Source organism: Typopeltis vanoorti, chromosome 16 (genome assembly GCF_054136105.1).
Source record: "Typopeltis vanoorti isolate ZY-2024b chromosome 16, IOZ_Tvanoo_1.0, whole genome shotgun sequence".
Lineage (NCBI taxonomy): Eukaryota > Metazoa > Arthropoda > Arachnida > Uropygi > Thelyphonidae > Typopeltis > Typopeltis vanoorti.
In genome coordinates this window covers 10996361-11009785 of record NC_143564.1, presented here as the reverse complement: position 1 = coordinate 11009785, position 13425 = coordinate 10996361, and the positions used below count along the sequence as shown (strand labels likewise).

At 36.5% G+C, this 13425-nt stretch overlaps 1 protein-coding gene across 5 annotated transcripts in view; it reads left to right on the top strand.

The window, feature by feature from the left end:
- The window catches only part of LOC150097846 (uncharacterized), a 452334-nt gene that overhangs the window by 344590 nt on the left and 94319 nt on the right, over positions 1-13425 (top strand). For all 5 annotated transcript variants that reach the window (XM_090406149.1, XM_090406148.1, XM_090406147.1 and 2 more), the window contains one exon: positions 4280-4492. In XM_090406149.1, the coding sequence (XP_090262275.1) occupies positions 4280-4492 (213 nt within the window). The remainder of the gene's footprint in view (positions 1-4279; positions 4493-13425) is intronic.

Below are 13425 nucleotides of genomic sequence, written 5' to 3'. Positions count from 1 at the left end.
GCTACGAGTTACCCAGTGTACCCAGTGTATGTAGGTATTGTACTATTTTACCTTACCCCAGTAAAATAGTACAATACCTACCTTACCCCAGTAAGGTAGTACACTACCATATTCAGTCCTGAAGATATTTTCAGGCGCAAACTTTGTTTGCTCACACTTGGACAAAGGATTAAACTAAATTTATTACAAGCTAAAAGAAACTTTCTACAATAAAAAGAAAATGATGCAGATCTTACTGGAAGAAAGGTGATGACCAGGAACAGAAAAGCATTTGAAGAAGGTGACAGCTGTGGTGAGAAAAATGGAATCAAGCTGTGAATAGAAGTTAGCTGCACTGACCATGGGGAAACCCAAGAAAACGTTTTTGCTGCATGATAAGTGAAAGAAGAATGATTATGGAAGGAATAACCATAGTGAATATGAATGGTAGGAAATGGGAAGTGTTCAATTCACTAGAAATAACTGTGTTGAGTGACAACATTAGTATGCTGGCCTGGTTAGCCAAGTGGTTAGCGTATCTGCTCTCCAACCAAAAGGCTGCGAGTTTGAATCACGCCATGGGCATGATGTTTGTGATTGTCTGTAAAATTACTAGTGGTGGTAGTTGTGTGCAGTAGATGGCATTGGTGTAATTGCAGTTCATTCTAGTTGGTGGATTGAGATAGAGTTGGTGGTGGAGACAGAGAATTGTAGAGTAGGTGCCCTCCCTTGATGAGTCTTTGGATTCCCTGGAGGTGTCATGTAATAATAATAATGTGGTGTGCATTCCAGGTAGACACATTAGCTTGTTGAAGCTAATTATAGAAGCAGGTGTGGGGGCACAGATGAAAGAATAAAGGTGGATGACTTTATAGGTATTGAACAGTATTGATTCACATCACAGAATTATGAGAATAATTAATATTTATTAATTTATTAGCTTATATTTCACTGGTATTATATTCAGCATCTTCAGAGCAAAAGAATAGTTTGTCACAGTACTCAAAAACAAATTGGTGTAACAGTGGGACTAGTTGTTTTAAAAAAAATTGTAACAGACAACACAAGAAACTAAGTGAACCTAATTGGTGCTATTTTTGTTAAATAAAGAGAGAGAAAACAAATATTGAAAGGACTGTCTCCCAGATTTTTGGTAAATTGATAGTTATACTTGTTGAAGTATACTTGATGATGCTAAACAGAGAAGAGCAATGGTAAATGAAGATGATGCACAGATCCTGCTGGAAGACTTAAACAGACTAACAGTATGGGCAAAGGTAAATAGCTGTCAGTTTAATGTGATCAAGTGTAAAGTAGGATAGGTGGATAAGAATATGATACTTCATAAGGGATGACATGGTTTTGCGATGGGTAGGCTTCCTTAGATTTGTTTACTTTTTATTCGATATGCTGCAAATAAAAGAAAAAATGTATACAGCAGAATGATTTTAAGAAATGGCAATGGTAGGGAGGTAACTGAATCAGTTGATATAGTGGAATTACTGAGCAAGCACTTTGCAAGAGCATATCATCCAGGTGGTAATATTGCAGGAATGAAGGAATCAATAGCTTATACAGGAATTGTGTTGAATGAAGTAGAGGTGAATAGTCTATTACAGAACCTTAATGTGAATACATCTTTGGGATTGGATGGTATACCAGCTTGGGTCGTACGTGAAGCAGCTAAAGAATTCAGTGCTCTTGACCAATTTGTTTAATTTGAGTCTCGGGTCTGGGTTAGTCCCGGGGGTGGAAAGAGGGGAAAATAGTTCCACTGCATAAAGGCGGGTCCAAGACTGCTGTTGCAAATTACTGACTGATCAGCATATCAGGAGTCATTGTCAAGGTCTGGGAGGAAAGTAGTCAAGAGAAAAATACAGGAATAGATAGATGTAAATGGGATACTGTATGGAGGTCAGCATAGTTTTGTGAAGGGCAGATCATGCCTTAGTAACTTGCTTATGTTTTATAACACAGTGACGGCTGAACTTGATAAGGGTAATGGGTTTACAGTGATACTGCTGGACCTTGCTAAGGCCTTTGACAGGATACCACATGGAATTCTTATCAGTAAACTACAGCATATGGGAGTGGATATAGGGTTAGTGAGATGGATGGGAGGGTGGTTGATGGAGATATCAGAGAATAGTTTATTCAGGAGTAGAGTCCAAAAGATGGCCTGTGACTAGTGGTGTGCCACAGGCTTCTGTTCTTGGACCACTGCTATTTAATTTGTTCATTAACGACATAGGAAAGGATCTGAGAGGAACTATTCATTTGTTTGCTGATGATGCAAAATCGGGTAGAGCAATAGTGAATGCACACGATGTCGAAATTTTGCAGGATGATTTGGATAGATTGGAGGACTGGGCTAAGGAGAATGGATGTCAATTTAATGTGGCAAAATGTAAGGTTATGCATTTTGGGGTGAAAAGATTAGCAGCAGTATTCCACATTGGTGGAACTGTACTCCAGGAGATTGACAAGGCCAGGGATTTGGGAGTGTTGGTGGATAGGGAGTTGAAGTTTAGGGGACACATTGCAAAAGTGGCTAAATCAGCTCATCAAATCACTTGGTTACTGAAGAATACTTTGACGAACAGAGACAAGCAAGTTATTGTTCCTCTGTATCGAGCCTTGATAAGACCCCCATCTTGACTACTGTGCCTAGATTTGGGCACCAAGGTTTCTTCTTGATGGGGAGGAGGTGGAGAGGATCCAGAGACGAGTGACCAAGATGATAGCAGGTCTGTGGGATGAACCTTATGAGAACAGGTTGAAGATTTGTGGGTTGCAGAAATTAGTTGATAGGTGGAAAAGGGGTGATATGATTGAGACATTCAAATTACTGAAGGATTTCTATAAGATTAATTCAGAGGATATTTTTGAGAACAGGACTGGTGGTGGGAAGACTAGGGGCCATCCATGGAAACTGGGCAAGAGTGTAGTTAGCAAGGGTGTTAGAGCTAAGTTTTTTCCTTGGAGAGTGGTAAATGAGTGTAATAAGCTGCCAGAGTCTGTTGTGGGTGCCATGACTGTGAATGAGTTCAAGGCAAAGTATGATATTTGTGAATGCCGAATAGTTGTTCTTGACATGATGTTTAGGTCCTCTCTCGATGAGTCTAAGGACTCCTTGGAATTGCCTGTAATAATTATCAATATATTCTTCCCAACTCCATTATATTTTTATAATGAAGGTGAGAAGAGATGAAAAGAAGAGATCAGAAGAGTTTGGGAAGATATCAAAAGCTATGTACCAATTGATGGAACTGAACTGCATGAAACTCATGAGAACAAGGACTTAGATGTGACTGTGACAGGAAGTTGAGGTTTAGAGGGCATGTTGTGAAGGTAATCAAAACAGCACATCAGATTACATGGTTGTTGAAGAACACTCTTAACAGATAGAAAGGTTATTGTTCCCCTATATAAGGATTTAATAGCCACATCTGCACTCCTGGATTCTGTGTGGATGAAGACATGGAGAGGATCTATATGTTAGTGACTAAGATTGTGGCTGATCTAAGGAATACTCCCTATGAGAATAAATTGACAGCCTGGACTTGAAAAATTAGCTGATAGGCAAAAAAGCGGAAACATGATAGAAACATTTATGTTATTAAAAGGATTTTATAGGATTGACACTGAAGACTTTTTTTAGTACATGGCAAAAAAAGGGAGAGATCAAGGAGTCAACAGGGAAAGTTTTGTAAGAGTGTGGTTAGCATGGGTGTTAGGACTAGATTTTTTTTGCTTGGAAAGTGTGAATCGGTTGCCAGAAGTGGTTGTAAGTGCTTCATCAGCGAATGAGTTTAAGGAGAAGTATGATAGGTATTGTATGAATAATGGCTAGTATGTGAATAATAGATCTTTTATGTTGAGTTTTCTGATTCCTGGAGATACTTGTATAACAAACAAAAGGCCTGATCAAGTCTACAGGGTCAATTCTATGCCAAAAAAAGTATGCACTATGGCATATCTACTGTTACAAACTATACCTGTGGTCCTTATGAATTTGCTTTAGTGGGAGTTGACTGTATTGCATTCCATTCCATCTTTCAAGCAATAGCAAGTTCCTGCAGTGAAGATTGGCATCTGTTGTTTGTGATCTCTAGCATCCATCTAACATTCTGTATTTGCCAATGTGTGATGCTTTGTCTCATTTCATTTTCTTTCTTTTCTGATATGTTGATATGCCATTATATTACTAAACTATAAAGTAGAGATTATAAAGTTGAATCATAAAGTCATTGGATATATTGAAAATACCAGTTCCTATTTCTATATTATTTATATTTAGAGGAGCGATCACGTTCTAAAGAGCGGAAATCCTTCATGGGCACTCTGCGAAGAAGGCTGAGTTTACGGAAAACTCGGTCAAAATCAGTGGAGCAGCATCGGCCAGAAAGTGAAACTGGAGATCTTAGTAGAGGTAGCAGTATTAGAAGTGTTTCAACTGATAGATCTAAATCTGTTCCAGGATCTCGAGAACCTTCTTCAATAAGATCTTCGGGCAAGTAACTTTCTTTTTCATAATTTTCAGTAAATACTAATAACATTTGCTGCAGTTTTATTTCATTTTTTGATAATTGTGTGTGTGTGTGTGTGTGTGTGTGTGTGTGTGTTAATTGTATGATCCATTAAAGAGATGCAAAATTGAATTAAATCCTATATAGCAATCTCATGGTTACAGGAAACTCACTATAACAAAAACTGCTATCTTGAACTCGTTCATTATAATAAATTCTGAGAAGTCTGCAGCCAGAAGTTATTGTCTGGAGACTTTTCGTATGTTATCCTCAAGTATAACAACAGTTCTTGAATTGTTATACTTTGCACCCCTCCTTAAAATATTTTATAAAAATTTATCCCCTCCTACTAATAGGATTAAAAAAAAAAAAAAAATCAATGAAAAGTCTTTCGTATCACCAACACATGCTTCCTAGAAAACCAGTTGTGCCATTGGCCATGCCTGAACTAACTTCAGTTTCTTTGGTCCCTGCAAGTTTGCTATAGTGAGATTTATTTGAATTTCTGTTTAAAAAATCATGTAAAATTAGTAGATATTAAACATATTTTATACTCATGATAATGGAAAAATTTTCATCTTTTTAAATTTCTTACACATTATCTTTTCTTTGTCATGCTTTTCTGAATGTTTGCCAGGTATTTACAAGGTAAGAAATTTTAAATTTTTGTTTCTAAATTTCGAGCATTTTTTTAAAAAATATTTATGTGATTAGAACATAACTAGATATTAACTGGGGTTGCTTGAGGGTCATAGCTATCTTTACATGATTTAACTGAAGATATTTGTTAGTTAATTTAACATTAGTATAAAAGATGTATACAAATATCCTTATATTTATAAGACTTTGTTGGTCAGAATGATATTCTGATATCCTTCTGATGGTGTGTGTGTGGGGGGGGGGAACCCACATGATAACAACCTATCATTCTGATATTCTGACAGCAGCTCTTGTGGTTTTGATATTTCTTGGAAGTAATTGATGGATATGAATAGCAACCTTTTGCTTACTCCAGTTTGCTGGAGGATGTGGAACAGAAAGGAATGACACACATTATCAAATGTTTCAGTAAGACTCTTGAGTCTATAGCCAATGGCAGCACTGTGAGAGTACTTTAATCTGATTCTGCCATATAGAAGAATCAGATTAAATTCTATGCTCAGCCTGGAACTTCATATACCTGTGTGCTTTCAGTTATGTATCTCAATTCTACTTTGAGTCTATTGTTGATAATCTGTAGTATAGTATAATGTATAGGTTGCTATTAATTAAAGTATGATTTCTATAAGGTTTTGGAGTGAGGAAAAATAAAATCCTAGGCCTTATGGGGATTTTATTGTCTGGCATTCTTTATTGGCTATAGTAACATTGGCTGCTGTAATACATCTGTCGAGCCTGTTTTGGGTGTGAACAGGAGAGGCATTCCAAGAGTTATATAATTTCTCACCGTGCCGTTTTCTTCAGACAAATGTTTGTTGTTTATGAATGGAGTCCAGGATGTCTTGTGTGGTGGATGTGGCTTCACCATTCACATATGAGTCCTTTCATCGTGGAATTTGAACTATTTATTGAAGAATGCAACTGAAAGCCTATTTGCTGTCTGTATTCTTACTTTAAAATTTATTTCTTTCACTTATTTCTGCCTTTCCAGTTCTATTTCTATGTTGGTGTTTCAGATAATCTCACTGCATTCTATACTGTTGCACTTGTTTGCTACGAATGATCTTCCTTCTCTGTATAGAAGTTTTTTCCTTTTGAGTAAAGCATGATCCTTTCCACATTATCATGTTCTTTGGTATGGATTCTTAGACATTGATTATCACGCATATTGATGTTTAATGGAGAAAACACATATCTAAAAATAATCACACTCCCATCAGTATAGTTCTGTCAAAACCTTAGTAGAACTAGAACCATCTGCTTGGATCACACTTCCACTGAATTTAGTCATATTTATGACATGTTTTAAGCTGGTGGCTTCTCCTCTTCACGAAATCAACAGAGCTCTGCTTCTCCTCCAAAATCCAGAACATCACAAAAAATCCATAGTTACTCCATTCATCTAGAGCACCTTAGAAAAAGTTGCATGCATTCTTAAAAAGTATAACATAAGCCTCGTTCAGGCTCTACAAAATTAATTATCCTTATCTGCTAATCATCTAGATCATCCTGGTCTACTATATCCCATGCTTGTGCAAACTTAAATACTTCAGAAAAACTGGAAGAACAACAAATACCTGCTTAGAAGAACACAGAAAATATGTATTATCTGCTTGACAGCTAATCTTTCACTGGATCAAGTGAAAGGTTTTCTTTCACTTGATCCAGTGAAAGAAAACCTCACTCTTATTCAGAAACAGATGCAAATTAGAGTGGCTCTTTCTGGAATCCATCACAGCACTACAAAATTCTCCAAACCTAAACAAAATCAGCTATATCACATTTCCAAAAACTCCACCCATAGAGAGTGCCAGTTAAAATTGTTCGAGCCATCCTTTTGAAATCTCTGTTTGCCTTCTTGCTGTTGTGCCTGCATGCACATGCTTAATATTTTTTTTTGTGCCCATGAAGATGTCTTGGTGACCAAGGCAAAATACTGGCTTAAAGCCCTAATTAACTAAATAAATTTAGTTAATTAATATAGTAAACAAGTACCGGCACTGGACCTAACGTTCCACATCTAGCACCTGAAATAGCTAACAGGATTAGGCTTCACATGACCAGTTCACTTTCTAGATCTTCATCTCCTACAAGAAATCTATCTTCCTACAAGCTTAATGCCCTCAATAAACCATGTAAAGATAACGGTATAGGCATCACCAGGTCTGATAAGGGAAGTCTGCTGTTATCCTCAATGCCAGTGAATACAATAAGAAAATGGATATCATTCTTAGAGACTGCTCCACCTATAGAGCAGTCTCTAAGAACTTTAGATTATGATCCCACTAAATCTCAAATGATCATCAATTTCTTGATATGTATCTTGCAGGAAGATAGTTCAGTTTACTATGACAGCACTATATGATTAAGTTTACATTATTATTAATCTCCTATCAACAATTTCCTTGCAAATTAGTCTACTTGTGAGCTCTCCAATATTGTCATATCTAACATTTCGTGCTTCTAACTGAATCAATCCACCTAGACCTTGGTCTTCCTTTCAGTATCTTTCCTGTCATCTTGTCTGTTGAACATTAAAGTGTTTTTCTAACCTTTATTCACCATTTCTTTTAAGTGGCCATACCACCTTAGATTATCTCTGCTGACACATTCTTGAATGTTAATAATGTCAAATTCCTTTCTAATATCTTAATTTTTAATATGATTCTGCCATTGATGCCATCGGTTCACTCCCCTAATTTTTCTCAGAAGTCTCATATCTGTGGTCTCTAGTCGTTGATAAAAGGCTTTATTTCTAACTCAACTCACAGATGTATAACTTAAATTGGTTTAAATACTGTCTTGTATACTGGACAAGACAGTATTTTTGGTGTTTTGGCTAATTTCTTTCTTATTCCATGTAAATTAATCCAGCTGGCTACCCACCATACTAGCTTTGCTTATTCTGTTGTATATTTCCATATTTAACTTTCCATCTTCACTAAAAACTGCCTAAATAGTTGAAATATTTTACTTGTTATATAGGATTTCCATTCAGAATGCAGATGAAGTTTTCTGTGTTCCTGCCTATTTTGATAGTTTTTGTCTTTTTATTACTGATTTTCATGCCAAATTTGTTAGAGCTGTTATTCAATTTAGTTAGAGAATCCTGGAGACTTGTGCTAGATGTGTTTAGGAGTACAACATCACCTACATAAAGAAAAGAGCTAAGTTAGACATCTCCCATTGTAATATCATGCCTAATGCCACTTTCTTTCATAATGTGATCCATATAAATGATGAATAACAGTGGAGATAATATGCATTCTTGTCTTACTCCTGATTTTACATCAAACCATCTTCCTGAATTTCCTTCAATTCTAACTGCTGACTGACAGCTTAAATATAGACTATGTATTGCTCTGTATAATGTTTCATTCACCCCATATAATTGAAAGTGTTTTGAGAAGCTTAACTCTAGGCACCTTGTCATATGCCTTATCATATGATCAACAAAACTTAAGTATAGATTCTTGTCATATTCTCACGATTTCTCAACTATTTGTCTTAAAGTGAAAATATCATCTTGACAACCTATAATTTGCCTGAATCCAGCTTGTTCTTCTATAAGTTTATCTTCCATAATCTCTTTTCAAGTATGCTTGATAAATCTTACCTAGAACAGTTAATAGAAAAATTCCTCTATAATTTTCACATTCAGCTTTATTACCTTTTTTATAGATGGGTACTATAAGAGCTCTACTCTAATCATGGGGAATTTGACCTTCTGACAAGTCCCCTCTGAATTATGCAAAACTTTTATACCTAAATACTGGTTGAATTTCTGGTTGGATATTATTTACTCTAACTGCCTTTCCACATTTCAAGTTTTTGATGGCTTTTTCTAACCTCATGTACTGATATGGTTCTGCATGGTTAGCCTAGTAGCTTACTGCTTTGCAACCATATGCCTTGGGAAGGCGTATGGTTGCACGATGTGAGGAGATTAAGGATCTTCCTTGCCCATAGCCAAGTTAGCTGGTCTTAGGCTTGGACAGCAGGGTTTTCCCCACCAATTTTCTGGGGTTTTTCATTCCACAAGCAGGCAAACCGGTTTTGTGAACACATACAGATTACAGTCATGGACAATACCTTTAGGGGATGCAGCAAGGAGTGATGAACCTGCCGCATTAATTTCATCGTGAACCTTTCATTAGGGGGCCCTACCTGTCCTAAAGGGATAGATGAGATCAATCAATCAATGTATTGATATACGAGGGTGGTCTGAAAAGTTCTCGGTCTAACAATGAAAAATCAAATTTATAATTTCAAAATAATTTTTATTTTTCAACATAATCTTCCTTAAGACTAATACATATATCGTGTACTTAATCAATGATTTCTGGTGGTGTTACACTTTTTTGAACATCTTTCATGTGGATCATCTTCAAAGCTGGTACGGCAACATTTAAACTTGGCAGCCTGTTTCTTAATTGTCGAAAACGAAGGACAAGAGACACTCACTTTCACATCCACTTTATTAGCATCCAAGGCATTAATATTAATATAAATGACATTCACTATCATTTAGAGTCATCCAGACCTCTTACTCTTGACAAAAACCCTAATTGCATCTACATCTGCCACTTATCTATCTTCAGTGTCCAAATTTATACACTTCATGATTTCTTTTGCTGCCATGGTGGCACCTGTGCCTTTGTAATAAGATCTTAACTTGCTTGCCAGAGTGGCTAATTAACAGAACAAATTTATAGAAGCAACCCCTTGCTTTTGACCTCCTCTGGCTCTAAGTTTCTTTGCCTTATTTAATCTTTAAAGTTACCTCTGGCATAACTACAAACAAAACATTACATGAAATTCGTGTAAAAATTAAGATGCCCTGGTTGGCCAAGTGGTTAGCGTATCCGCTCTACAGCCTAAAGGCTGCAGGTTCGAATCCCACCATGGGCATGGCTGTTTGTGATTGGTGGTGGTGGTCGCCGGTAGATGGCATTGGTGTGGTTGCAGTCAGTTGGTGGATTGAGTGGTGGAGACAGAGTTGTAGAGTAGCTGCCCTCCCTCGATGAGTCTTTGGACTCGCTGGAGGTGTCAAATAATAATAGTAAGTGAAAGAATTCACCATAAAATATTAATATCAGAATCAAATTTTACAAATAAAAATATTGAAATGTTAGCGATTCTGACAATAATATTTTATGATGAAATTACATGAAAGTTGCAAAGCCCTTTTATATCGACCTAGCATGAATTGGAACGATTGTTTCTCTCCCCCGAAAGTTTAGGAGATTCTCATTTTATGTAAACATCAAAAATAGTTTTAACATCATTTATTAATATATTGATATCTAGCTCATGGCAACTGTTTTTAATAGGTAAACAGTTTGTTGTATGTACCTTGTATTCCTATTCTTTGATTTTCTTGTTTCTATACAAAATTTATACACACACTGATGATGCATTGATATTTTCAATATGAAATATCTGTGCTTTCATTAAAGTTAATTACTGTGGCTATCATGTGATTTGTTATTTATTTTTTTAGTAATATTCATCTGCTGCATTTACCAGTCTCCAAAAACCACTCTGACCTTTTCACTTTCATCTCCTTGAATCTTGCCAATCTGCATCCAGCCAAAATAGTTAGGTCATTTTCCTTGGTAAATGTAACTTCTTCAGTCCATCTGGCTCCTCTTTTCAACACTACTAACTAAGCTTGATGAGAAGTCGGAGTCTTTGCTATAAGCAGTGACCTAATGTATATCATTAGGTCATTGCATATATAGGCCATTACTCCAACCACTTTTAACCTCGTCCTTCGGCACTACAGAGGCCCTAAGTAGGATAATCTCTGGAATTTCTAATTATCCTTTCTATTATCTGACTATTGCTTTTGCTATCCTGACCCAAATACCTGCTCTGAGTGAGTCACTGAGATTGTCCTAAATTGGCATGAAGACTTTCATTTCCTATTCTTTCTAAAATTCTTGTCTCCTTTCCAAGCCTTGTTTCAATAGAAAATATACCCAAGCAGTTAAAGAAAAAAATAATGCATCTCACTGAAGTTGGCTTGCATCAAGAATCCTATATTCATGCTCAGCCTATATTAAAGCATGCAATATATGCAAAATGGTCACTCATCAGCATATCTAAATCTGTCATAATGGGTAATAGCAGAAAATTTGCCTCCTGTCCAAATGGAAGCTGTACCTTCTGGTCCCTTGCAAAACACCATTGGACTTGCTTCTGCTCATGTGTGCTTCCTTCTCTCTTTTTCATCGAAATCACACCACTGTTAGAGCATCCAATGATAAAGCTTACCTCCTAGCGTCATTCTTTTCCTCTGATCTCTATAATTTCTTCCATCTTCTATACTAGGCTGTCATTTATCCTAACATATGGAAGCAAGCATATATCCAATATTTTCAAAAAAAAAGACTGCCATCCAACTAGTTACTGATCAATTGTCATCAATCTCAGTCCTCTCCAGAATAATAGAGAAAGTTATCATAGTCAACTTCTCTACTACTTACAGGTCCACCATTTAATCATTTACCACTAGTATGGATTCATGACTAATTCTTATACTGCATCACCCACTACTGGACACTTGCCATGGAAAGGTTCAAAGAAATACGTGCTGTTGCCCTACACATTTCCAGGGCTTTTGATTATGTTTGGCATGTGGCCTGCTCTGCAAACTGCCTTCCTTCAGTCTATCTGCTGCTCTCTGTAATTATATAGCCAACTTTCTCTCTGGTCATTCACTGTGTTTGTGTGTCATGGTGGACAGCATCCTCTCTTCAAACTTTGCTACTAGTACAGGAGTTCCTCAGGATTTTATTTTATCACCTACTCTATCTCCTCTACATAAATGACCTACTCTCAATCACTACCAGTCCTGTTCATAGCTTTGCCATTGACAGCACATTTTATTCAACTTCCACTTTCTGTAGTTCTCAGACTTCTCAAGCATCAAGATCATTTACAACTAGTGCTTTAAAAAAATTGGTATGAAAATTAGTAATAAAATGATCAATTATGAAAATGAAAATAAGCAGAAACATAACTATAACAGCATTCTGAATGGAGAACCTATAACAGCAGGCTTGGGTTTAGCCTTGGTCCCTTGCTTAGGCCATTGGGTGTAAGTTCTGCCATTTCTTGTTTTCACCTCTCACATCCTGCTGGTACTATGTTGACATCACCCAATGATAAGGCAAATCTCTTAGTTTCAGTCTTTGCATCTAACTCTTTTATAGACTACCAAGGTAATTTACCTCCTGTTACACCATGAACTCAATACAAAAAGCCTCTTTTGCTTTTTCATCAGTTGAATTTCAGAAAGGCCTCAGTAGTCTTTGATACTAATAAGTCTCCAGGTCCATATGTTATTGTGCTAAGAACTTTTGCTCTAGAACAAACATTTATCCTGTATATTTCCTCTACAAGCTGTTATACTTATTTACTGAACAGCATAGAAGCAGGCCTTTTCCAGCATGTCCCTTAAAAGTTAAATAACAAACTAATGTCTCATTTCTCTGATTTCATTACTCCCAAAAAAGTGATGGAGAGGATCATTAACTGCTGGCTTCTTCACTTTGAAGACCCATCAAATAGTGATCATCAATAAGGATTTAGCCAATCTTTCTACAACAGACCTTACTCTTCTTTATCCACCTTTGGACACAGGCCATAAAAAGATTTAGAGAAACTTGTGGTTGCTTTTGAAATTTCCAAAGCATTTCACATCAAGTCAGGCATCAAGGCCTTCTTAACACAATGACATTTTGTGGTCTTGTGCTGGCTGTGCATCTTTCAAATGTCTGCTTTGTCAAGTGTTGATGGTAAGTTATGCATCATAATGGCGAATTGGGTTTTGATTTTAGAGAGGGAGCTTGAGAAATGAATACCATATCCAAGGAATGCAGCAGGTATACAAATTACTAATTCTTGCCACAGGGAGGTAGTAATAACAAATAACAATACCTACTCTGTTGAGGCATTCTAATTGGAAAGAGTACACTCTAAATTCTTTAATGATTAAATTTTGGAGGAAAAACTGTGCCAACAGCCATTGTAGTTTCAGCTCCAATAACATATGCTAAAGTTATTGCAGTTAAAAAGTCATAGTTGGATCTCTTCTCCAGATGTATGGTCTGTTGTCCGTTGATTACTGGGCAACTGGCCTGAATAATCTCACTGGGTTTCCTTGATTCTCTTCACAGAGTTTCTTTAGTAACCAGCATGTTAACTTTAAAAAAAATCAGCACTTCAAGCTGACATAATGCAATAATAA